Source organism: Bufo bufo, chromosome 5, assembly GCF_905171765.1.
Source record: "Bufo bufo chromosome 5, aBufBuf1.1, whole genome shotgun sequence".
Classification (NCBI taxonomy): Eukaryota; Metazoa; Chordata; class Amphibia; order Anura; family Bufonidae; genus Bufo; species Bufo bufo.
The window spans coordinates 270065396-270092170 of NC_053393.1; the positions used below are offsets into that span (position 1 = coordinate 270065396).

Consider the following 26775-nt stretch of genomic DNA (forward strand, 5'->3'; position numbering starts at 1 on the left):
GCAAGAAATCCAACTTATTAAACCTGACAGGGCACACCTGTAAAGTGAAAACCATTTCAGGGGACTACCTCTTGAAGCTCATCAAGAGAATGCCAAAAGTGTGCAAAGCAGTAATCAAAGCAAAAGGTGGCTACTTTGAAGAACCTAGAATATGACATATTTTCAGTTGTTTCACACTTGTTTGATATGTATATAATTCCACATGTGTTAATTCATAGTTTTGATGCCTTCAGTGTGAATCTACAATTTTCATAGTCATGAAAATAAAGAAAACTCTTTGATTGAGAAGGTGTGTCCAAACTTTTGGTCTGTACTGTATTTCACCTTTATTTATGAAAAAATCCCAAATTTACCCAAAATTTTGAAAAATTTGCAATTTTCTAAATTTCTATTTCTCTGCTTCTAAAACAGAAAGTGATACCTCATAAAATATTTATTACTTAACATTCCCCATATGTATACTTTATGTTGGCATCATTTTGGAAAGGTCATTTTATTTTTTTAGTACATTACAAGGCTTAGAAGTTTAGAAGCAATTCTTAAAATTTTTAAGAAAATTTCCAAAACCCACTTTTTAAGGACCAGTTCAGGTCTGAAGTCACTTTGTGGGGCTTACATAGTGGATGCCCCCAATAAATGACCCCACTGTAGAAACTACACCCCTCAAGTTACTCAAAACAGATTTTACAAACTTTGTTAACCCTTTAGGTGTTCCACAAGAATTAAAGGAAAATGGAGATTAAATTTCTAAATTTCACTTTTTTGGCAGATTTTCCATTTTATTAAATTTTTTTCTTTAACACATTGAGGGTTAACAGCCAAACAAAACTCAATATTTATTACCCTGATTCTGCGGTTTACAGAAACACCTCACCTGTGGTTGTTAACTGACGTAAGGGCACACGGCAGGGCGCAGAAGGAAAGGAGAGCCATATGGTTTTTGGAAGGCAGATTTTGCTGGACTGGTTTTTAGATGCAATGTCCCATTTAAAGCCCCCCTGATGCACCCTTACAGTAGAAACTCCCAAAAAGCGACCCCATTTTGGAAACTAAAGGATAAGGTGCCAGTTTTATTGGTACTATATTGGGGTACATATGATTTTTAATTGCTCTATATTACGTTTTTTGTGAGGCAAGGTAACAAAAAAATGTCTGTTTTGGCACCGTTTTGTTATTTTTAATTTACAAGATTCATCTGACAGGGTAGATCATGTGCTATTTTTATAGAGCAGGTTGTTACGGACGCAGTGATATCATATATGTCTAGTTTGTTTGTTTCAGTTTTACATAATAAAGCATTTTTGAAAAAGAATTTACGTTTCTTTGTGTCCATTTTCTGAACGCCATATACAGTGGGGAAAATAAGTATTTGATACACTGACGATTTTGCAAGTTTTCCAACCTACAAAGAATGGAGAAGTCTGTAATATTCATCATAGGTACACTGTAACTGTGAGAGACAGAATCTAAAAACAAGATCCAGAAAATCACATTGTAGGATTTTTAAATAATTAATTAGCATTTTATTGCATGAAATAAGTATTTGATCACCTACCAACGAGCGAGAATTCTGGCTCTCACAGACCTGTTAGTTTTTCTTTAAGAAGCCCTCCTACTCTGCACTCATTACCTGTATTAATTGCACCTGTTTGAACTCATTAACTGTATAAAAGACACCTGTCAATCACACTCCAACCTCTCCACCATGGCCAAGACCAAAGAGCTGTCTAAGGACACCAGGGACAAAATTGTAGACCTGCACAAGGCTGGAATGGGCTACAGGACAATAGGCAAGAAGGTTGGTGAGAAGGCAACAACTGTTGGAGCAATTATTAGAAAATGGAAGAAACACAAGATGACTGTCAATCTTCCTCGGTCTGGGGCTCCATGCAACATCTCGCCTCGTGGGGTAAGGATGATTCTGAGAAAGGGCAGGAATCAGCCCAGAACTACACATCAGGACCTGGTCAATGACCTGAAGAGAGCTGGGACTAAAGTCTCAAAGATTACGGTTAGTAACACACTACGCCGTCATGGATTAAAATCCTGCAGGGCACGCAAGGTCCCCCTGCTCACGCCAGCACATGTCCAGGCCCGTTTGAAGTTCACCAATGACCATCTGGATGGTCCAGAGGAGACATGGGAGAAGGTCATGTGGTCAGATGAGAACAAAATATAACTTTTTGGTATTAACTCCACTCGCCGTGTTTGGAGGAAGAAGAAGGATGAGTACAACCCCAAGAACACCATCTCAACCATGAAGCATAGGGGTGGAAACATCATACTTTGGGGGTGCTTTACTGCAAAGGGGACAGGACAACTACACCATATTTAAGGGAGGATGGATGGGGCCATGTATTGCGAGATTTTGGCCAACAACCTCCTTCCCTCAGTAAGAACATTGAGAATGGGTTGTGGCTGGGTCTTCCAGCATGACTATGACCAGAAACACACAGCCAGGGCAACTAAGGAGTGGCTCCGTAAGAAGCATTTCAAGTTCCTGGAGTGGCCTAGCCAGTCTCCAGACCTGAACCCAATCAAAAATCTTTGGAAGGAGCTAAAACTCAATGTAGCCCAGAGACAGCCCTGAAACCTAAAAGATCTGGAGAAGATCTATAGAAGGAGTGGGCCAAAATCCCTGTTGCAGTGTGTGCAAACTTGGTCAAGAACTACAGGAAACGTCTGACCTCTGTAATTGCAAACAAAGGTTTCTATACCAAATATTAAGTTCTGTTTTTATATTCTATCAAATACTTATTTCATGCAATAACATGCAAATGAATTATTTAAAAATCATACAATGTGATTTTCTGGATATTTTTTTACATTCTGTCTCTCACAGTTGAAGTGTACCTTTGATAAAAATTACAGACCTCTCCATTCTTTGTAGGTGGGAAAACTTGTAAAAACGCCAGTGTATCAAATACTTATTTCCCCCACTGTATATATATTTTTTCTGCCGATCGTCTTGTGCAGGGGCTAGTTTTTTGCAGAAAGAGTTGAGGTTTTATTCGTACCATTTTTGGGTACATATGACTTTTTGATCATTCATTATTACACTTTATGCGGCAAGGTGACCAAAAAATTGGCTGTTTTGGAACTGTTTTTATTTATTTCTTTTTACAGCGTTCATCTGAGGGGTTAGGTCATGTGACGTGGAAATACCTTATATGTATACTTTTTCTTATTTATTTATGTTTTACACAATAATAGCATTTCTGAATTCCCAAAAATTATTCTCTTAAATAGGGTATCATTTTTTGCGGGATGAGGTGACGGTTTGATTGGTACTATTTTGGGGTGTATATGCCTTTTTGATCGCTTGGTGTTGCATTTTTTGTGATGTAAGGTGTAATGTTTTTTTTTTTACACAGTTTTTATTTTTTTATGGTATTTATTGGACGGTTCGATCATGTGATATATTTATAGAGACGGTCATTACTGACGCGGTGATACCTAATATGTGTGTTTTTTTGTTTTTGCATATTATATAGAAAAAGGCAATTTTTTATTTTTGTTTACATTTTTATTTATTTATTTTTACTTCTTTTTTTTTTTATCAAGTCCCTCTTGGATCTTGAAGATCCAGTGGGGCTGATGGCTGTACTATACTTTGCAATGCTCTTGCATTGCAAAGTGTAATACTACCAGATTTCCTGTAGGTGGCAACACCGGACGCCTTTGCAAAGCGTCCGGTTGCCATGACAACCATCAGGCGCTGCAATCGCAGCGCGGCAGCCCCGATGGTTGAGAGAGGGAGCCCACTCCCTCTATTAACCCCATGGTTGCGGCTACCAGCAGAGTGTCAGCAGAGTGTCAGCATAGAGCTGACACTCGCTGCTGATGGCGGCAGCTCAGGAATGGAGCCGCCGCCATCAAACACAGCAGGGGGACCGCATCGGGGGCAGGGGGCACAAATGGGGCATGGCTGGAAACGGTGGGTACGGACAGCATGGAGGGGGCACAGATGGGGGCAGGATAAATGTATTGGGCGGGGAGGGGGCAGGGTACGATACATGGATGGGGGGGGGGGGGACGAACCGCATCAGGGGCAGGCAGAGGCAGGGCTCACGGTGGTGGTGGGGGGTTGGAGGCGCACTGGAAGGGGGCACAGATCGGGGGCACCAGGACACATTACCTGATTTCAGGCTCTGATCTGCAGAGCGCAGATCAGAGCCTGAAACCGGCATTTTAGCACTGCCGCGATCCGATTGGTTAGTCTGCACAGACTCTAATTGGTCCCTTGCAGGCATTACTGGACTGTATGCTGTCCGTGACAGCAGCAGGGCAGAAGCAGAAGCTTTCATCCAAGCGCTGGCTTGATGTTTATACACGTGGTAGCTGCACGGGGCATGTGCAAATATCACGTATATAAACGGATTTGCAGTCGTGAAGGGGTTAAAAAAAAGAATAATTAGCATGTGATCTTCACCACAATTGATTCTACATAATTAAAAATAAATAATAACCTTGGAAGGATACATAATTTTTGTCAGAAAAATGTTGTCTTGAGCTTTAAATATGAAAATATAAAAACAGTGTACTTGAGTACTTACTTGGCTGTAGCTCTGAATAGTAGATCTGGATTGACTGCTGCGACTCTGGAGCTGCAATGCTGATGTTTCACCCAATGCAAGGGTCTGGTTGCTACGGTAGCTTGATGAATACTGAAAAGACCCTTCAGATTTAGAATTTAGCTGTAGAGCACTCTGGGATAGGAGACTGGGCCCTGAGTAGAGAAACAAAATTTGAAACAATCATTGAAATTGATTCATTGTGATTATCAGACTGATTAAGTGCACCAACCTAGTGGGACAGATGTGGGTCTCTTTTATATGAGTGATACGGTTTGTGTTGGGATCTGTTCAGGAAAAAAACTCACGGTTTTGCACACAATTTCAGTCAGTTTTTTTCTGCTATTACATCCAGTGTTTGCGTTTTTCCATCCAGTTTCTATCTGGATTGCATGCATTTTTCGCGCATGAAAAAAAAAAAAATGAAAAATAACATTCTACATCTCTTGGCAACCATTAGTAAAAAATGCATTCCATTTTTTACAGAAGCCCCATTCACTTGTTTGGAGTCAGGGCTGCGTCAAAAACGCACAATTATAGAACATGCAGTGATTTTTATTTTTTTCATGAACGCAGAGATTATACGTGAAAAACTGAAACTGAAATGAATGGGTCAGGAATCAGTCTGGATGTTATGCATTTGCTACATGCATCGCATCTGGATGGAAAAACTCGCTCATTTGAAAGTGGCCTTACTAAACATGTAAATGGCATAAACAATAGGCTGTCTAGAAATGCACCAGATTTAAAACAGTGGCTCAGGCTGGACGATAAATGTGGTCCATGGCTAGACAGTTGTCTAACTTTTTTCCAACTACTAGTTGGCTTACTTTGCAACAAAATTGTACACCAGAATTGTGGTGCATCTTAGGCCATGCCCCCTTGGCAGGCTAGGTGCAGTTGACATTCTGTACATACAAATTGTATACACTATTTATCTTGGTGCCATAAACTTTTTAGGATAGCCACTGCCAAATTCCCATACCAGATCTGAGTGAGCATAATGTGAGCATAATGCAGTGCGTTTTTTGTTGGCTATATATCTACAGCTGGTATCATGCATGAGGTCTCACATATAAAAGTATTCCAAATGGGGGAAAAAATATATATATATATATTTTGCGTTTAGCTAAAATGGAACAGTGAGGGCTAATGAACTATATCCTAGGTAAGCTTTACAGTCAATACTGTATATTCACTAAAGAGATCCGCGAGGTCTGATAATTATACCATAACTATAATGAGTTGTGCACCTGTGCGATCATCACATGGCCAATACTGATTATTATCCAATGGCTTAAAAATAACATGAGGGTTCTTATAATACTGCAAACAGATGTGTTAAGGAGTTCTCTCATGACAAACACTTTTGTGGATAGGGGTTAAGTGTTGGATTGGTGGGGGTCTGACAGCTGAGGCCCCCACCCAGTGGCGTACCGCCAATATAGGCAGACCACGCCATTGCTATGGGGCCCGTGGCACAGGGGGGCACGGAGTGCACGCAAGGCCCCGCCCCCTCTGTTTGCTCTGCAGTCTGAACACTTAGTTAATTAGTTAATATGCGGCGCAGCGGCACTTGTATGTTCTTCCGAACCACACCCCCCCCTGTCTGAGCCACTGGCCAATCACTGACCTGAAGGAGCGAGACTCCGGGCTGCATTTCACACTGGCCAATCAGCGCAAAGAGGCGGCTGCTGATTGGCCAATGTATTGCTGGCACAGGCAGCCATACATAGAGTCCAGTGAGGCGATGCAGCGTATGATTCTCTGGAGTCCCTGCGCGCCGCTCACATGTGCTGTCCGCCTGAAGTTATCAGCCACTGTCAGTGCAGTGGCAGACACCCCCCTCCCTTCCTGGACTGAAGGACCGCTCCTGACCGGACCTGGGGCTGGTCTATATGGTTGGTTCATCATGTAGTATGCATCAAGGACTCATGGGGAGGAGGGATCAAGGAGGTGGAGGGGGGTTCTCATAAAGGACAATTTGCTTTCCTCCTACTTCCCCATCCCCTGGGCATTTTGGGGGGCTCATAGAGGACTCGGGGGAAGGGGGGAGGGTCATATATATGAACAGATGGTAATAGCTGTACATATATAATTATATACAGGAGATGCCCAGGTTACACAAGCATGGCCCATATCACTATATACAATATAATGTACAGTATAGACCAAAAGTTTGGACACACCTTCTCATTCAAAGAGTTTTCTTTATTTTCATGACTATGAAAATTGTAGATTCACACTGAAGGCATCAAAACTATGAATTAACACATGTGGAATTATTTACATAACAAACAAGTGTGAAACAACTGACAATATGTCATATTCTAGGTTCTTCAAAGTAACCACCTTTTGCTTTGATTACTGCTTTGCACACTCTTGGCATTCTCTTGATGAGCTTCAAGAGGTAGTCCCCTGAAATGGTATTTACTTCACAGGTGTGCCCTGTCAGGTTTAATAAGTGGGATTTCTTGCCTTATAAATGGGGTTGGGACGATCAGTTGCGTTGAGGAGAAGTCAGGTGGATACACAGCTGATAGTCCTACTGAATAGACTGTTAGCTGCTTTTTTCTTGCCATAATACAAATTCTAACAGTCTATTCAGTAGGACTATCAGCTGTGTATCCACCTGACTTCTCCTCAACGCAACTGATGGTCCCAACCCCATTTATAAGGCAAGAAATCCCACTTATTAAACCTGACAGGGCACACCTGTGAAGTAAATACTATTTCAGGGGACTACCTCTTGAAGCTCATCAAGAGAATGCCAAAAGTGTGCAAAGCAGTAATCAAAGCAAAAGGTGGCTACTTTGAAGAACCTAGAATATGACATATTTTCAGTTGTTTCACACTTGTTTGATATGTATATAATTCCACATGTGTTAATTCATAGTTTTGATGCCTTCATAGTCATGAAAAAAAAGAAAACTCTTTGAATGAGAAGGTGTGTCCAAACTTTTGGTCTGTACTGTATACGGTATAACATCTTCTTGTATATTGATACGTATGAAGAAACGAGGGGGCACACTCAAACGGGAAACACTAGATGGATGGTTAAGTGGTATTTTATTATTATCAATATTGTTAATACTCTAAAAACAAACCCCTAAAATACATAAAATACATAAATGCATCAAATTATATATAGCAACCTATACAAAATATGCCGCTGCTGCGGGTGCAATATCACTGTGCTGAAAACAATGTCCCAATTTGAATGGTGGTACTATGACCAAAAATGTCCAGAGCAATGATCTTATTTATGCTTACAGTATTTTTTGTTTTAGTGTAAATATAAATAGTGGCATGGAAAATTTTAAAATAACATCAAAATTAGGGATCGACCGATATAGATTTTTTAGGGCTGATACCGTTACCGATAATTAGTGAACTTTCAGGCCGATAGCCGATAATTTATACCGATATTCTGGGAATTTTCATTTTTGAAAAAAAAAAAATCCTACACAAATCTGCTGAAAATTAATATGTTTATTGTTAAAGTGTATTTTTTATTTTTTTGGTAAATCTTTCTTTTTCATTTATACTTAATATACATATATTTTTTTTACTAACTTTTAGCCCCCTTAGGGACTAGAACCCTTGTCCTATTCACCCTGATAGATCTCTATCAGGGTGAATAGGATCTCACACTGTCCCTGCTGCTCTGTGCTTTGTGCACACATCAGCATGGAGCTTACCATGGCAGCCAGGGCTTCAATAGCGTCCTGGCTGCCATGGTAACCGATCGGAGCCCCAGGTTTACACAGCTGGGGCTTCGATCTGAGGAGCAGGGGAGAGGGGATCCTGTGGCCACAGCCACCAATGATTAATACTGGGGGAGGGCTTGGGTGGGGGTGCGCACTGCGCCACCAACGTTTTTAATACTGGGATGGGGGGCGCACTGCGCCACCAATGATTAATACTGGGGGGCTTGGGGGGGCGCACTGCACCACCAATGAAGAGAAATCTCTCATTAATTCATATACAGGAGGCGGGAGCTGGCTGCAGAATCACATAGCCGGCTCCCGACCTCTATGAGCGGTAGCTGCGATCCGCAGCACCTAAGGGGTTAACTACCGCAGATCGCAGCTACTGCTCATAGAGGTCGTGAGCCGGCTAATGTGATTCTGCAGCCAGCTCCCGCCTCCTGTATATGAATTAATGAAAGACTTATCTTCATTGGTGGAGCGGTGGCCACAGCCCCTCCCCTTCTTTTGTCCTCTCTCCTCTAATTGGAGGCAGCGGCAGCAGCAGCACAGGAGGGAGGGAGGACTGCTTCCTTCTCCCCTGTGCTGCTGAGGGAACACGGAGAGCGCTGAGAGCAGCGCGTTCTGTGTTCCCAATACGTTATCGGAATATCGGCAAAAAAGATGCCGATAACTGTCAAAATCCTGATAATCGGTCGATCACTAATCAAAATTATTTAAAAATTCAAAATCCAAAAACCGATAATCGGTCGATCACTAATCAAAATTATTTAAAAATATGTGAAACATAAAAAGTGATTTAAAACAGCAGGTCATTTTCTGATGATATAAGTAGTAAGAGGGTATATGTTTAGTCAAAGTGACAGGTACCACGCCCCTTTTACACGCCCCTTTTATATCGCTTGATATTAATTTTATATCGCTTGATATTAATGCGCAGATGCTTATCGCGGCCGATGATTTCTATGATTCGTACATTAGCGGCGGTGGGGCGCAATTGCGTTCAGACACGTCGCCCAGTATGGCGCTATCTCATACTGACATTTCAAGCGAACCCGATTACAATCCGACGTCTCCTTGCCTGGTCGGTAAGTATAACCATCTTAGGCTTTTATTACGTATATAGTTTTAGATCTAGTTATATTTCATGCACGTTTATTACAGACGAGCAAATCCGAGGCATTTTAAGAATTGCGAACAGAGCATTGAAGTTACTAGCAACAGCAATTCTGACGAGCTAAAGGAGAACGATCCGTCGCGAGTTATCGATCTCACAACCCCAGGTCGAAATGAAATAAAACAGACGACCAGGCTAGCCAGAACACGTAAGACTCGATCGACTTCTTTGATGTTGTCTGTTTTAAACATTATCTATATTTCTAATACACTTTTTTAAAGTGGAAAGAAAAGTGTATACAATTGATGACATCGCGACACTCTCCGATGATGCCCTACAAAAGCGTAGCAAGCGGGGCAAAGAGCGTAAGGACCAAAACGCATTGCTGCTGTAATATATTTTAAACAATGTCTATAAGTCTAATACTTTTTTAAAATGCAGCGCTGAAAAGAAAAATGGCCACGACCGGTGTCTCCAAAGCGGTATCAAAGAAATCTAACACAACGGGTAAGGCTCCCTCTACAGCAGCTCAAAAAACAATGTCTATAACTTTTAAGCGGGTATAAACAATGGTGTTTAATCAAACCTTGTAATTTAAAGTTTTTCAGCTGCCGGGTAGTAGTGCACGTGTCAACAGAACTGTTTTATTCCCCGAACCACCAGAGTCGGTCACCAACGCCCGCGACAGTTGGCTGTCTGAAAATCCTGCAATGCCGATCATCCGCTGTCCTGATGCCTGTAAGTTAATATTACACGGCGCTCTGTTTTAATTAGAACCGCTTGATGTTCTTAATACTTACAGCGGGCTGCTTGTCTTAAAATTTTTAATAAAAGGCATAATGACATATCTATCTATCAATTTATCTACCTAGATATCCAGCTATCTATCTATCTATCTGCTCAAAAAACGTGAATTATACTGGATATTTACTTTGAAAACTTTAAGACCCAATGGGTTAAATGTGGATTTTAGGGTAGATTAGTACTGCCTCACTCCGTTATTTGCTGTATCCGTATTCCCAAATGTATGGTGAATGCACATGTATATTATTAAGCATTTAACCAGGCGTTATTTCTTATGAGAGTTTCTCTAAAATATTTTTCTCTCTTTGTTTTTAGATTTGTAACAGTCTCACCGTCATGATTGTGTTGCTGTGTGATATGAAGTTTATCGCTGTTCCAGTCGGCTATCCACATTCTGTATTTGTAATCCGCATACATGATGTCCGGACCGCCGTTGCAATGTTAATGTGGAGTGTATTCTATGCTGTACTAGGTGCCTGCCCATACAGTCGTTACAGTCATGGTTTTTTGTACCTTTGTAAGGAAATATGATTATTTATTTTTCTAAGTTTTGGCCTGGAGAATTTATTGTTTCGGCGAGGTTGTGTTTCAAAAATATGGGGGATTGAAGGTGGTTTGAGGGGTTGTCCTGGCGACGCCATTCTCTCCCCCATCCCTAACATTGACTGATCATTAACATGATCCGTTATTGTTGGGTGACATCCTTTCTCACCGTTCACATATCCTCCTTATAGCCTGCATCATTGGGTTGATAAGGCGCTGAATTATGCGACCATTCATGTAAAATTAAGTTGGTTGCGGCTTGGCAGTGTCCTAGACCCTATTCATGAATATATTTACCTCTTGATACTTGTTTCTATAAACATTCTGCTCCGTATATCTATCTGGTATCCATGTACAAAACTATGAGTATGTATCGACTGATCTGCAGCCTCTATTGCGGTCTGGACATGCGCACATTGTGTGTGAGGCTATTCCGGCCATCTTTGCTGTGGTTTCCATTCAGTATCTGGACGCCGGCAGGATCGCGATATTTGCTCCTCCCGCGCATGCGCGGTGGGTTAATGGGAACGCCGCTGAACATGCGATGTAGATTACATACAGTCACACAGCTGACAGTGAGTTCTTTTAATTTCACTTATATATTGGGTTCACCTGCACTCATTAGGATCTTTTTTATGTAATACAAGAATGCTGTATTCTATATTTACGTTTTTATATGCATCATCTTTGTTTCTTTGTGGCGGTTTTCTACATGGATTTGTATATTCACAGACATCACTGTATATATGTTTTTTACTCATATATTTCTAATTGATGTTAATCCTTTGTTGATCAATGTCCCTATATATCACATGCTTGTATCACATGTGCAGTAGGCTTGATAAAGACAGCAATGAGCTGTTGAAACGTCGCTTCATTTTTTGGTCAATAAACCACACGTTTTCTTCAATTATCTGGAGTGCTGCTGGCTTTTTTTCCCTTTCCATTTTACTGGACCCAGGTGCTGGTCCATACTGGCTGGTTGTGCACCCTTCTATCTACAGTGTGCTGCTTCCTCATTTTCCAAATATCTATCTTTCCAGCTATCTATCTATCAATTTATCTATCTATCAATCTATCTATCTATCTATCTATCTATCTCCTATCTATCTATTGTCTATCTATCTATCTATCTATCTATCTATCTATCTATCTATCTATCTATCTATCTATCTATCGATCTATGTATCCATACAGCCAAATACCCCAACTATCTAAATTCTATCAATCTATCTATCTATCTATCTATCTATCTATCTATCTATCTATCTACCCATTTATCTATCTATCTATACATCCAAATAACCCAACTATATAAATTCTAGCAATTTATCTATATATTTATAATAGCTGTTTTAATTAGCGAGCTTGAAAATTCTTAATACTTATATCTTAATGTTTGTCTTTAAATTTCAGCCAAAAGAAAAGAAAGCAGCAAAGCCCGAATCGTTAAAGAGAGACGACGCTCGACCACAAAACAGCATCAGGAACAGTTTACACCGATAGCTGGAGTTCTAACAACGCCGCGGCCGGTTCTGCAGAGTGGTGAGCCAACTAGCGTAATAAATTATATTACAGCTTTATGCGACATAACACTAGTACCCAATACACAGGATGTAATACCTTGTAAAAAGCGCATCACATTTGATACGCCAGACACATGCAGCAACGTACAACAGATAAGCGATCCTCAACAGCGATACGCGCCTCTTGTCCATTCCTGTTATTGTCGGGGTAGAGAGACGTACGACGCATTGAGGGATATCGCGAAATGTAATGACAAAATGGCACGCATAGCGTTGCATTTAAAATGTTACGTTAAAGACTCTACGTCTCTAGCGTTTAACAGTCCCAACAAAAATATTGAGGGACAAATACACGCTACGCGTAACAAATGCATACGACTGATTACGCATCTTGACGCTCTTGAAAAAGAGCTGCTATGCAGAGACTGACTAGTGATGACTGGTGGAGGTGGATGCCCTTTTAAAAGCGCAAAAACAACTGTAAGTGCTAGGGTTAGAAAGTTAAAAAAGGCTATAAAAATCTGTTTTTCAGTTAAACGTTCTAAAATAGCTATAGAAAAAAGGCGTCGCCGGTGTAACAATGGGCCGCCGGCGCGTCCGAACAAAATAGTTAGCAAAAAAAGACAGGATTGTCGTAACAAGACTGGTGCGTCGGCTCATCTGAATGCTGGACAAACACATCAGCAACCGCAGACCGCGCAAGCGGGGCACAGTCGTCCAAACAGCTCGCACACTAATAGACCTTCAAATACGCAATCAAAGCGTATTCATTCAGGCGACCCACAAAATGGCGACCGGCCCTATAACACGGCTATTACAGACGAACCCCCTGAACCACAAAATGTTAGATCCGTTTATCTAGAACGTGTATATCATCAACAGCGTGACTTAGCGAATTTTAACAGTACCATGTACACGGAACACTTCAGATTCGCTAACCTCGAAGCCATTCGCTCATTTGTTGACGCTCTTGATGCAATACACGCTTCTATACAGACATTGTTAGATAGGGTTTTACGGGATGCCGATCCGGGTGATTTCATACAATTGCGTTTAGACGGCGGTGAAACGTTTGATTCGATTTTTTCTAATAGGTATTCTAGAGATGGATTTAGAGCCAAAACATTTTTGGACAATATAGCTAACGCTTTACAGAGTAACGCGGAGTGCATAGCCGGTAATACACTTAAACTAGTTGTCATCATTGTTAGGTGCCGCCGTGGTGGGGCCAGAAGACGTTTGGGTGGTGTCGCGTATAGTCGGATTATTGATCATAAAAAACAACATTTATACGATTTTAATAATTACGATAATAACGTGTGTCTGGCCGCTAGTGTTTATGCTATTTTGGAGGGTGCTGCTTTGAGCGACGTCGCCTTGTTAGAGAAAGCTCAACAACTGCATAGAGACTTACAAATACCCGAGGGGTATTTGGTGTCTTTTAATGACGTTGCTGAATTTGAAAAAAAAATTAAACATCACAATTAAAATTTTGTACCACAATAGGGGACAGTGGCGTTATTATCACACAGCACGCACAACTAAAGAAAAGACCGTCTATATATTGCACCATGAAAAGCATTATTATGGCATAAAAAATCTAAAAGCCTTTATCGGTTTCGATTATTTTTGCGACGTTTGTTGTACTGTATACAAACATAAATACCGACACGGGTGTATGCAGTTTTGTAAAGCGTGCCAGAGACCGAATTGTGTTGAGCAGTCTAATAATACACGTTGCCCGATATGTAGGACGTATTGCCGTTCAGCGGCATGTTTTGAAACACATAGAAACCTGTCACTTAGTGATAAAGCTCTTTGTAAGAAAAAAACTTTTTGCGGATTTTTGCGGTGATGAGCACAAATGTAACGGTTTAAAATGCACCATCTGCGGCGGGCAGGTTGACAAATTTGATGACCATGTTTGTTACATGCAGCCATACAACCCCAAAAAAATGACTGACAAGTATATCTTTTACGATTTTGAATGCATGCAAGAAACAGGCTTGCATATACCCAATTTCATTTACGCAACCACACTATACGGCCCCAACTCCTGGCATTTTAGCGGAAAACCCTGTACGCTTGACTTTGTGCGATTTTTTGCCGACGGTAAGTTTTCGGGTTACACGTTCATAGCTCACAATGCCGGACGCTACGACGCTTATTTTGTTTTACAGGAGTTGATTAATGAAAATTTTTAAATTGATATTATAAATCAAGGCGGTCGGTTAATGTGCGTTACCCTGAAGGACTTAAAAATTTGGTTCATAGACTCGCTGAATTTCATGCCTATGAAGCTCAGCAAGATGCCCGAGGCTATGGGTTTTTCAGGCGCCAAGGGTCACTTCCCGCATTTTTTCAACACGGCAGAAAATCAAAACTACATAGGCGCCCTACCTGCTGCTATGTATTACGGCGTCGAATACATGATGCCCGGTGAGAAAAAATAATTCACAGATTGGTACGAGAAACATAAAAATGACACCTTTAATTTTCAGAAAGAGTTAAAAGCTTACTGTAAGCAGGATGTTGAGGTTTTGAGAAGGGCTTGTGAGTGTTACAGGGACACGATTATGGCCATGACGGAACAAAAAGTGTTGCAATACATTAAACGTGAAAAGAAATACAGAACGGTCACTAAATGTATTGATCCACTCCAACTTATCACATTGGAATTCGTGTGCATGGCCATGTATCGGTTTAAATTTCTACCCAAAAATACCATAGCGATTGTACCTGCAGATAATTACCACAAGACCCAGAAACGCTTTTCAACACCCGCTATACAGTGGCTCATGTACCTTGAACATGCTGAAGGCATTTCTATACAACACGCGTTAAAGGGCGATGAAAAAAAGGTTGGTAAATATTTTTTGGACTGGTATGCTTTTGTTAACAGTAAACACACCGCTTTTGAATTTCAGGGATGTTTTTATCACAGGTGTCCTGTGTGCTATAACGAGCAGGACAGCAACGAGCTTACTAAATCGTCCTACGGGCAGCTATACCAATCTTTCCTAGTCAGGAAAAGCCGACTACAGAGACAAGGCTTTACGGTCCGCGTCCTGTGGGAACACGAGTGGCGGGAAATGATTGCAAACGATTCGGGGGTCAAAGACTTTCTGATTAAAATGAAATTCCCGACTCCTTTGGATCCTCGTGACGCGCTTTACGGCGGGCGCACTAACGCCATTAAACTTTATCACAAGGTGCAGGCCGATGAAACAGTGCATTATTACGATTTCACCAGTCTGTACCCTTTTGTTAATAAAACTAAGACGTACCCTGTAGGACACCCAAAAATCATTTATGATCATTTTGGCTACATCAAAAAATACTTTGGCATTGCCCGAGTTAAAGTGTACCCGACCAGAGATTTATTTTTTACGGTCCTGCCTGTAAAGCTAAATAAAAAACTAATGTTTCCGCTATGTTACACATGCGCCTTGAGCTGTCAGAAAGACATTTGCAGCCACACAGACGCTGAGCGGTCCCTAACCGTTACATGGTGCACCATAGAGATAGTTTTAGCTGTTGAAAAAGGTTACAGGATTGCCGAGATCTACGAGATCTGGCATTTTCCGAATACAACAGATGATTTGTTCGCCCCGTACATCAAATTACACCTCAGAGATAAACAGGAGGCTTCCGGTTATCCCAGTTGGTGTAAAACGGATTCTGAAAAAACAGCTTACATAGCGGCATTTTTAAAAAAAGAAGATAAATGTAGTAATAGAGTAATGAGCGAGCACTCATACACTTGGCAACCAAATTGACATGTGCAGAAAATATTTATTATATCCCCATAAAATACAAGTAATAAAATTTATAAGAACAATGTAGCAATAATATACAACATTACAATCACATATATTGTGGTAGATATGATCAACACTATATTCATATGACTCAATAGTGTCGATAAATTCAATAATATATATCACACCAAGAAACTTCAAGTATATGCTGTTATTTGGGAAAGAGGGGGTATTATCTTCTAGCGCTCTATCCCAAATAACAGCATATACTTGAAGTTTCTTGGTGTGATATATATTATTGAATTTATCGACACTATTGAGTCATATGAATATAGTGTTGATCATATCTACCACAATATATGTGATTGTAATGTTGTATATTATTGCTACATTGTTCTTATAAATTTTATTACTTGTATTTTATGGGGATATAATAAATATTTTCTGCACATGTCAATTTGGTTGCCAAGTGTATGAGTGCTCGCTCATTACTCTATTACTACATTTGCCTTTAAGAGAGGGTGGGGTGATTCCCTCTATATGAGCTTGCAGCACCATACCTTAACTACTTGCTAGTGAGCCACCACAACCTACCACTAAAAAAAGAAGATGTCTGCTGACGAGCTTATCAAATTAGCTTTTGTTCTGTACTATGACCTCTCCGAGGTTAATTTCTTCGATGAAGATACGGCAGTAGTCAATTGGCGCTATGTAAAAGCGCGCTACACCCACAACAAAAACACAAACATTTTTATAGCCTGTTTTACAACCGCCTATGCCAGACTCGAATTATACAAGCTCCTAGACAGGCTACAGGAACGTTGCCTTTATCACGACACAGACTCCGTCATATTCGTGAGTAAGGGGTCTGAATGGACGCCACCCTTGGGTGATTTTCTCGGTGAACTAACTAGTGAAATACCCGACGATGTCCACATTACCGAGTTTGTATCCGCTGGCCCAAAGACTTACGGCTACAAACTTAACAACGGGAAAACTGTATTGAAGGTTAAGGGTATAACACTCAATGTCGCTAACACACGGCTTGTTAATTTTGACAGTTTAAAAGACCTTGTGCTGGACTACTCACACAACAACGACCCCGACACGCAGAAAACAATAGGTATCGAGCAAGACGGCATTTACAGAAATAGGAAGCGCTTGACCATACAGACAAGACCATTACGTAAAACGCAAAAGTGCGTCTACACAAAGAGACAGCTGATGGCTGACTTTACAACGTTGCCTTTTGGCTATTAAACATGACTGCGCAATTTCAACACCCTTTTTCGTGTATCCTAGCAGGGCCCTCAAATTCTGGAAAGAGTTTTTTTGTTAAAAATTTATTAATGCACAAGGATGCGTTAATGTCGCACAAACCTGATTATGTCATTTGGTTTTACGCATGTTGGCAGAAATTGTATGATGAACTAACCCGTTTGTTTACAAATATCAGGTTTATCGAGGGGGTCCCGGAAAATTTTACAGACGCTGATCTATTTCCAACGGATAAGGTAAATTTGGCGGTTGTTGATGATCCTATAGAGGCGGCTTTTGAAAATACTAATTAATCTTGAAATACAAAACGCATTCACCAAATACGTACACCACAGAAATTTGAGCATTATGTATCTCGTTCAAAACGTTTTTTGTCAGGGTAAGAAAAGCCGAACCATAAATTTAAACACTAAATACATGGTCCTTTTTAAGAACCCTTGTGATAAATTACAGGTTATTACGTTGGCTCGGCAGATGTACCCCGGTAAAACACGTTTCTTTTTAGAAGCTTTTGAAGATGCTACACACAAGCCTTACGGCTATTTACTTGTAGATTTAAGATCTGACACGCCTGAGGACCTACGACTCAGAACCGGTCTGTTCCCACCAGATCTGGCGGTGGCTTATGTGTGCAAAAAGAAGCTCTAAAATGAGGTATCACACATCTTTACGGTTATTTTTGATAGCGGCGCTGGTGCTGTAAGGATGTCGAACAGGATCCGGCATAATTGGGATCTTTTAAATGCATTGGTCAAAACAAATCTGAAGGCCCGAAAATCAATATTACGTAACGCGAGTAATGATTTGATATCGGCTATTGGCGAGATAGCGCTCAATATCATTAAAGGAAAGATCCCTCTTAAAGAGCGCCAAAAAAATATATTGAAAAAATGGCGTAGGGCTATAAAGAAATTAAGTGAGAAAAAGTACTCCATTAAAGGAAAGAAGCGCATTGTGAACCAGAGCGGCGGTTTTATAGGAGCTTTGCAATACCGTTAATCACTAGCCTGACAGCTAGTACAGCCGGTGGTTCATAATGCAGTATGCAGAGAAAATGTTCCTGGTTTCCAAAAATGAAATGGACAGGCTTAAAAAAAATCCGTAGATGCAGCAGATATACGCCAAACCGCCATACGTCGCTTAGATGATGAGATTAGTGAAATACTACACTGAAATGACCTTTCAGATGATGAAAAAATTAAGAGATACACAGCCGTGTTACAGAGGTACTTAATGCTCAACAAACAGGCCGGTAAAGAAATGTCGGGTATAACCCTGATTACACAGCCGCAAACCGATCAACAACAATTGTCAAATGCAACCTCAATCAGCCCAGATACTAACGAGATACTTGACAGTATTAATACACGTTATAGAAAAAATGCAGAACTATTGTTAAGTAAGCTGTACCGCTCGGGTAATAAGCCGTACTGGAACTCTATGGGTGAATTCATTTACAAAGAACAAACTGTACCCGGTTCCAACATTATTGACCTGATTCGAACAGCTACCCAGAGTCATGGGGTGCCTAAGATTAAACCTCACGGTTGGGACTATTTTATGGAGACTATTGCACAGCTGAACGCCCCGTCAACGGTTATCGGTAATACAAGAACAAGAGAACTTTTCGATAATTTGAAAAAACGGGCGCTGAGTGAGCCCTTTGACGAGGCTCGAAGCCCTTTTACACAGCAAGTGTTATTAACATCTCCTACTGTGTCAACCCGTGGCTCATTACTACCTAAAAAGAGGCTCCCGCCTTTATTGCAAGCTGCTTGGCTAACGTTGTAAATTTTCTTACTTTGGCGATTGTATATAAACTTTCTTTGTATTAAGCATTTTATAATGTTTTTATTTGTTTTACACACATTTTTACTTTGCATGTATATAAAATTTCTTTGTGTGTAACGGCTTATAATGTTTTATTTACTATACATAAACTGTTTTAAATAAATTGTCTTGTGTTTTTTCTTTATTCAGAGAAGTCCGGAAATTTGGAATAAGAAAAGACTCTGTAAAAAACTGGTTGAGCAACGAAGATACTTACACATTGTACAAACCTGTTAAAAAAAACTTTACAAGAAACAAGGTTATGGTATCTGATATAGATGCTCAATGGCAGGCAGATCTTGTGTCAATGATAGATTTTTCTAAAGAAAATAATGGTGTAAAATATCTGCTGACGGTCGTTGATATTCTATCTAAATATGCCTGGGTCTCGGGCCTTTCAAATAAGTCCGGCGCTACAGTGGCTTCCGCTTTTGAGCAGATATTTAAGTTAAGCGGTCGAACCCCCAGAAAGCTTCAGACTGATCGGGGCCGTGAGTTTATAAACAAACCTATGAGGCATCTTTGTGAAACCTATAAAATACATCATTTTTTAACTACAAATGCTGTTAAGGCAGCTTTGGTCGAACGTTTTAATAGAACGCTGAAAACTAAAATGTGGCGCTATCTTAGAGAACAAAACACGTATAGGTACATCGACAAGTTACAAGACCTGGTGTATAGTTATAATCGCACATACCACAGAACTATAAGGCGGCGCCCCGTCGATGTGACAAAAGAGAACACTTTAGCCGTTTGGAAAAATATCTACGGGTATTACGATACTATTAAAAAAGTTAAACCGGTATTAAATATAGGTGATCACGTCAGAATTGTGCGCTATAAGGTTTTTTTTTTACAAAGGGGTATGAACAAGGGGTATGATCGGATTGAGTTCCTCTAGAGCGCTATATAAGGACTTAGTAACATAATATAACATAACATAACAAACCTATACGGATGAGATATTTAAAATTCACGCTGTAAACACTAGGGGCCTCAGACCCCTTTATAAGTTGAAAGACCTGTCCGATGAGTTCATTGAAGGCTCATTCTACCCGGAGGAAGTCCAAAAAGTAACTCTCGACAAGCTACGAGTTTACAGGATAGAAAAAATACTGAAAAAGATGAAAGTTCGGGGTAAAACGTTGTGTTTTTTAAAGTGGATAGGCTACCCTAACAAGTTTAACTCTTGGGTGCCTGAAAAACAGTTGATGAGTCTGTAAACTATGGAGGACGGATCGTTTTTTATCACGCTGCCCTGCAACGCATCCGCCAAACTTTACCCCGAAAACAGCATCGCCGATTACACCACTAAGTTAGCAAAAGCGGTCCATCTTCGCGGCCCTTACGAAGTAGCTTTAGTGGAGATTCAGTATCCACATACGTGGGAAACCTTTGGCCCCGGAGATGGTGTATTCTACGTCGCTCAGCGCAACGAGCCGATCAGCGAGCTTTTTGTTAAATCGGGTTATTACTCCAATATGCACGACCTCATCAAAGCCATTAATAGCAAACTTGAATCTATAAAAATACCTCCCGATCAACTGCGTCTAAGATACGACGATATTGACAGAACCGTTTATGTAATGAATTCACCAAAATACAAGTTCATGCCTTGTGTGAAGTTGGGGAATATTTTGGGGCTGCCGGGGTATTCACAAGCTCCGTCGCTCAAGAATGTAGACACTGAGCACATCACTCTCCGCTACAAAGGACCCGGCTTACCTGTTTTAGAACATCATGCTGGTGGTATAAAGGGGCTTGCTCTAGTTTCATCAAAAGAGAAAAAAATTTATCCCGATATTAAAGCCGGTTTTTATACAATATTTGTTTATACAGATATCGTCCAACATCAACTTGTTGGCGATAGTTACGTACAACTTTTAAGAACTGTCGAGTTAGGCGGTAAAAATGGTATCACCGTCCGGACTATATACCTGTTTGTAAACATCATTTTGACACAGTTACAATATCGATACTCACGGATCAGTCTAAACCTGTTAAATTCAAATACGGCAAGAATATTGTGCGATTACACTTTAGACCGCGCGCTGTGACGACGCACTAAAATGTTGTCCCAGAGAGTGTACGGTGACCCGGACGCATATACGCATTATTACATAACACAAGCCGGTCATGGTTTGGACGGATTTCACGGTACCGAATTCATGCCTGGTTCTGGCCTCGCCGGGTTATTTCGGGGGCTGTTCCGTCGTGTCGTTCCCCTATTTAAGAAAGGTGTGGAGCTTGTAAAACTGCACGTGAAAACAGCCGCCCGTAACATCGCTAAAGACGCTGTCACTACGACTTCGACCGCCTTTATGAATCGTATAAATAGGTCGACGCAGGGCCATGAGGGCTCTGGTGTCGTACAAATACGTAAAAAAGCGTGTAAAAGAAAACGTGCACGCGCTGCCGTTGTCTTACCAACTTTCATGAATAAAGTAGCACAACCTAAGAGACGTCGCCGCCAGAAAACAAGAAGTCGTTCACCGAGCGACATCTTGTAGTCAGACGCTATGGCTTTCGTGCATGACACCTCCGCCGAGTTCGCCAAATCAGAGTTGGATATCTTTCAAATACCGCCTACACAAACAAGCATTGAAAAATCGCTTTATGTAGAGGTGCAGCCAATCGCCGCAATCACTGACAATGCCCCTTTGGAATTCTACATCACGGGCAGCGGTGAATATTATTACGACCTTAATAACACATTGTTACACGTCGTTTGCAAAATCGTTAGTCCTGATAACACACCCATACCAGAAGGATCCCGCGTTGCACTTATTAACTACCCTATAGCGAGTCTTTTTAATCAACTGGATATAACGCTCGGCGACACGTTGATTTCAAGAAGCGACAACCTTTATACGTATAGAGTCCCTAATAAATTATAATTCACAAACTTTAGCGTCCCAATTTACAGCCGGTTTATTCTATAAAGACACAGCGGGACATCATGATGACAGGGTTCTCGACGGCCGTAATGAAGGCTTCAGCAAGAGAGCAAAGTATTCCGCCCGATCTAGAAGTGTGGAATTAATGGGCCCCATTTACACCGATATATTTAATCAACGGAAGTTAATACTGAACGGTTTAGATCTAAAGATAAAATTGACCAGAAACAAAGACACTTTCTGCCTTATGTCGGCCGAGGCGCCCCATTTTAAAGTCCAAATACAGCACGCTTCCCTGTTTGTCAAAAGAGTACAAGTATCGCCCGCTGTAAGAATTGGTCACAGTCACGCTCTGTTAACAGCTAACGCAAAGTACTCGATCGATCGGGCGTCGCTTAAAGTGTATAGAGTACCAGCCGGTACGCGCATATCTAACCACGAGAATCTTTTCCTCGGAAACCTACCAAAAAGAGTAATACTAGCGTTTGTGGATAACGAATCATTTTCTGGGAGTTACCAAAGAAATCCTTTGTGCTTCAACCACTATAATGTGAATTATGCAGCCTTATATTTGGATGGTCAACAGATCCCCGCAAAATCTTTTCAACCTAGCTTCCAAGACGAATCAGCTTTTCGTGAATATATGTCCCTAATACATATTTCGGGAAAACACAAGGCCGACAACGCTTTATCCGTCGATCGGCACGAGTTTTTGTACGGTTACACTTTGTTCGCTTTTGATTTATCACCGGATCAAGAGCCCGGCGGTCATTTCTCATTAGTAAAAACTGGCAATCTGCGTGCTGAAATTAGATTTGCTGAACCGATTCCGAACACAATTAACATGATTGTATATTCAGTTCATGAAAATATTATTGAAATAAATAATCGGCGGGAGGTATTATATGATTTTCAATAAACATGAATAATTATGAAATTGCCTGTGTTATTAAAGCTGATATTAACGCCAGGCGCATATTTAAAGGTGTGTTCCCGTGCGATTTATTACCGGGGGGGTAAAATCATCGACAGGCCCGCGGCATACATTGTAAATACGGATAATTCGTATCAGCGGTGGAAGCATTGGATTTTAATTATATTATACCCGAATGATATATCTATTTTTTTTGATAGTTATGGTTTATCACCTGCAAATGAAATATTTCCTGGCGACTTTATGCAGTTTTTATATAAAAATTCTAAAACTATAAGGTATTAAAACAGACAAATACAAGATGCCGTTAGTACAGTCTGCGGCCATTACTGTATCTATATCTTACAATGTCTCGCTAAAGGAATATCTTTTGAAAATGTGTTAAAAATTTTCACTAACGATTTTAGAAAAAATGTATACGATGCTGTAATTACAATCAAACGTGTCTGTACCTACGGGACTGTTGCAAATAAGGAAAATGAATAAAGCTTTTTAAACGAATTATATTTGTCATCGTTTGATTTTTAATGCGATTATATAAAATTAATATCAGGCAATATAAATTTTAATATCAAATAGCACGCACTATAAATTTTATATCAAGCAATATAAATTTTAATAGCCTGCAATATAAATTTTTATATCAAATAGCACGCACTATAAATTTTATATAAATTTTAATAACTGCACTATAAACTTAATATCAAGCGATATAAACATAATATCATGCCATATAAAATTAATATCAAGCGATATAAAAGGGGCGTGTAAAAGGGGCGTGGTACCTGTCACTTTGACGAAACATATACCCTCTTACTACTGATATATTCCCTTTAAGGCAAGGGTGCATGAGCAATACATTGTCTAGCTTGCTAGTTCCCTGCAAAGGTGTACTGTATTTGTTTGTCTGCCCATGTACCGACTTCTGCCCATTTCCTGGATTCTGGCTCTCCCCTGCCTGACCTAACCTCAGACGGTTTATCAGATTGGTTGTATTCTTCCTGCCAAATCCTTGGTCTGTCACTGACCCTGGTTTTACTAGGCTAGGATTGTATCAGTATACATTCTAGGAGATTACTCGGTTCATGCCTGAATAGAAGGTTAAAATAAAATATATAAACAAATACTTTATTAATGTCTAAAAATGGGCCAGCGGCCCAAATAGAACCGAAACAGGCATAAAAGGTATATTTCAGCTACACTGGGAAAGGGAAAGAAGCATATGTTATCCAATGATATTATGCTGCTAGTGTGCTTCCAATGTTCAAAATACATACCTGTGGCGCACCAGGAGGTAATTGGGAAGTTAGAGTTCCTCTGTGTTGGTCTAATACCACTACCCTCACATATAAACCAGGCACTGGGTCCAGGGGAGCACTACAGGCTACTTGTACCCTTGAAGCCAATGCCTTGGAATACTGGTGCACAGAATGACCCTCTGCTAGAGGTAATTAGCAGCACTGGTCAGTGTGTGTCCCAGTTGCCACCTTTAGCATTGCAGGAGAGACCTCTCTGCAATGCTTTGGCCCTGGTGCACGCTGCTTATGGCAGCGATAATTATTACCCTCATGCAGGATTCTCTCTGCACTGGGTATAGCACTTAATGCCAAATTATCAGCAGAGCGCTGTAGGAGAGACCTCTCTGCAGTGCTTTAACCCTGGTGCACCCTGCTTATGGCACTGATAATTATAACCCTGATGCAGAATTCTGTCTGCACTGGGGATAGCACTTAGTGCCAGATGATCAGCAGAGCACTGCAGGAGAGACCTCTCTGCAGTGCCGCGAACCAGATTCAAGGCGGAAGCAAAACAAACAGTCGGTCCAATGTGGGTCTTACTGCTTCCCCACACGCTCAACGCGTTTCTGTAGTGGGTATAACCTCACTCGTCATCAGGAGCTTAGGTAAGGAATTGGTGGACTGATGATAAGTTCAGTGTCAGCCGCAAATGATGGTGTGCGTTCGGTTAGTAATCGGCACTGTGGCGATTACTATATGTTGTAAATCAGCCACTTCCTGTCTTCCCCCCTCAATAGCCAGTGCTGTCTACATGATCTGTCTTGCATCTCCCGGCGGCTGTTTAATTACTCAGCGCGCCGGGGAAACTGAAAAATTATTCAGAATTATTTAAATTTGAGATCTGTGGTATGTAAAATAATTTAAGATATTGTAAGTGTCACTACCAGAGCTTTGGGACGTTCTCACAGCTCTGTTTCTCCACCCCTGTGATGATGTCACTACTAGAGCTGGGAGGAGTTCTCACTGCTCTGTTTACTTTTGGTTTCCTTCCTCCCAGCTGTTCCTCATGCGTTTGATTTCCCTCTCTTTATATCACCCCTCCTCCTATTGTAGGGCGTGGATTATAGTTCTCATTTCAGTTGTAGCTCTTGCTTTAGTATCTTCACTTGTAGCTATCAGTTCACTGGACCTGTGTTCTGCTGCAGCAAGCACTCCGGATATTGCCAGCTGTCCTTGGATCCGTCTTCTCTGCGGCTGAAACACCTTCAGCTAAGTGTACAGACATTGTTGTGTACCTGATTATTTTCTGACTGGATCTGAGGTGGCCACGCTTCCCTCCATATACTGAGTAGGGCACCGGTGGCCGTGCCCCTTCCACTATTGTAGGGGTTACAGTGGTCATCAGTCTTAGGCACGTGGGCATGCCTCGTTCCGCCATTTGGATCCGGGCATGTGCTTTAGCAGCATAGGGAGAGCTTTGAGGGTCGAACAGGGGTCGCCCTTTATCCTCCCTGGTTTGGGTCCGGTCAGTAGCTCTTTTGCTGTGTATACTATTGTTGCTCACACACAGCCGTGACATTATAATCCACCAAAACCGTCCTTTTTTGACATGGATCCGCTTTCTGGCCTGGTTGACCGCATGCAGGGTCTTTCTTTGGAAGTAGCGGATCTCCGTCAATCTATGACTCAGCTTCAAGCATTGGGCTCTGCTCTGGCTCATGGAGTCTGTTGCGAGCCAAAGGTCTCACTTCCGGAAACGTTCTCCGGGGGCAGTGAGAATTTTGTTCGCTTCAGAGAGGCATGCAAACTCCATTTTTGTTTGTGTCCCCACTCCTCTGGTAATCAGGAGCAGAGGGTGAGGATTGTCATCTCCCTGCTCAAGGGTAATGCTCAGACTTGGGCTTTTTCGCTGCCATCAGGGGATCCCTCCCTTCGATCCGTGGAAAGATTTTTTGTGGCCCTGGGGCAGATTTATGATGACCCGGATCGTGTTGCTCTGGCCGAATCTAACTTACGTGTTTTATGCCAGAACAAACTGTCTGCGGAGCTTTATTGTTCTGAATTTCGGAGATGGGCAGCTGATTCGGGTTGGAATGATGCTGCACTCCGGAGTCAGTTCTGTCATGGTCTCTCAGAGAGATTGAAAGATGCGTTTGCTTTCCATGAGAGACCAACGTCCTTAGAGTCTGCCATGTCATTGGCGGTACGCCTTGACAGGCGTCTAAGAGAAAGAAACGAGACCTCTCTGTCCAGCCATTGTCAGTCTAGGGGCAGTGGTGCGGACTCATTCAGTGTGCAGGGGCCTCATCCTGTCTCGCTCCCCTCTGAGGAGGAGCCCATGCAGCTAGGTCGACTTGCCCCTGATAAAAGAGGATTTAGTCCTCAGAGTATGGTGTGTTTTTGTTGTGGGGGCATAGGTCATTTGGCAAATGTTTGTCCGTCTAGGAGATTCTTGAGCTGTACTAAGAGTGATAATAAGAGAAAAACCTCAAAAGGTAAATCATCAAACTCTGCTTCATCTTCTACTTTGGGCAAAGTTGATGTAGGAATTGATGCTTTTCCT

The 26775-nt window shown here is 41.3% G+C and overlaps 1 protein-coding gene across 1 annotated transcript in view; it reads right to left on the reverse strand.

Moving 5' to 3' along the window:
- The window catches only part of CTNND2 (catenin delta 2), a 1763242-nt gene that overhangs the window by 1512131 nt on the left and 224336 nt on the right, over positions 1 to 26775 (reverse strand). Inside the window, 1 exon segment of the mRNA XM_040431740.1 lies at positions 4557 to 4729. Coding sequence (XP_040287674.1) covers positions 4557 to 4729 — 173 coding nt within the window.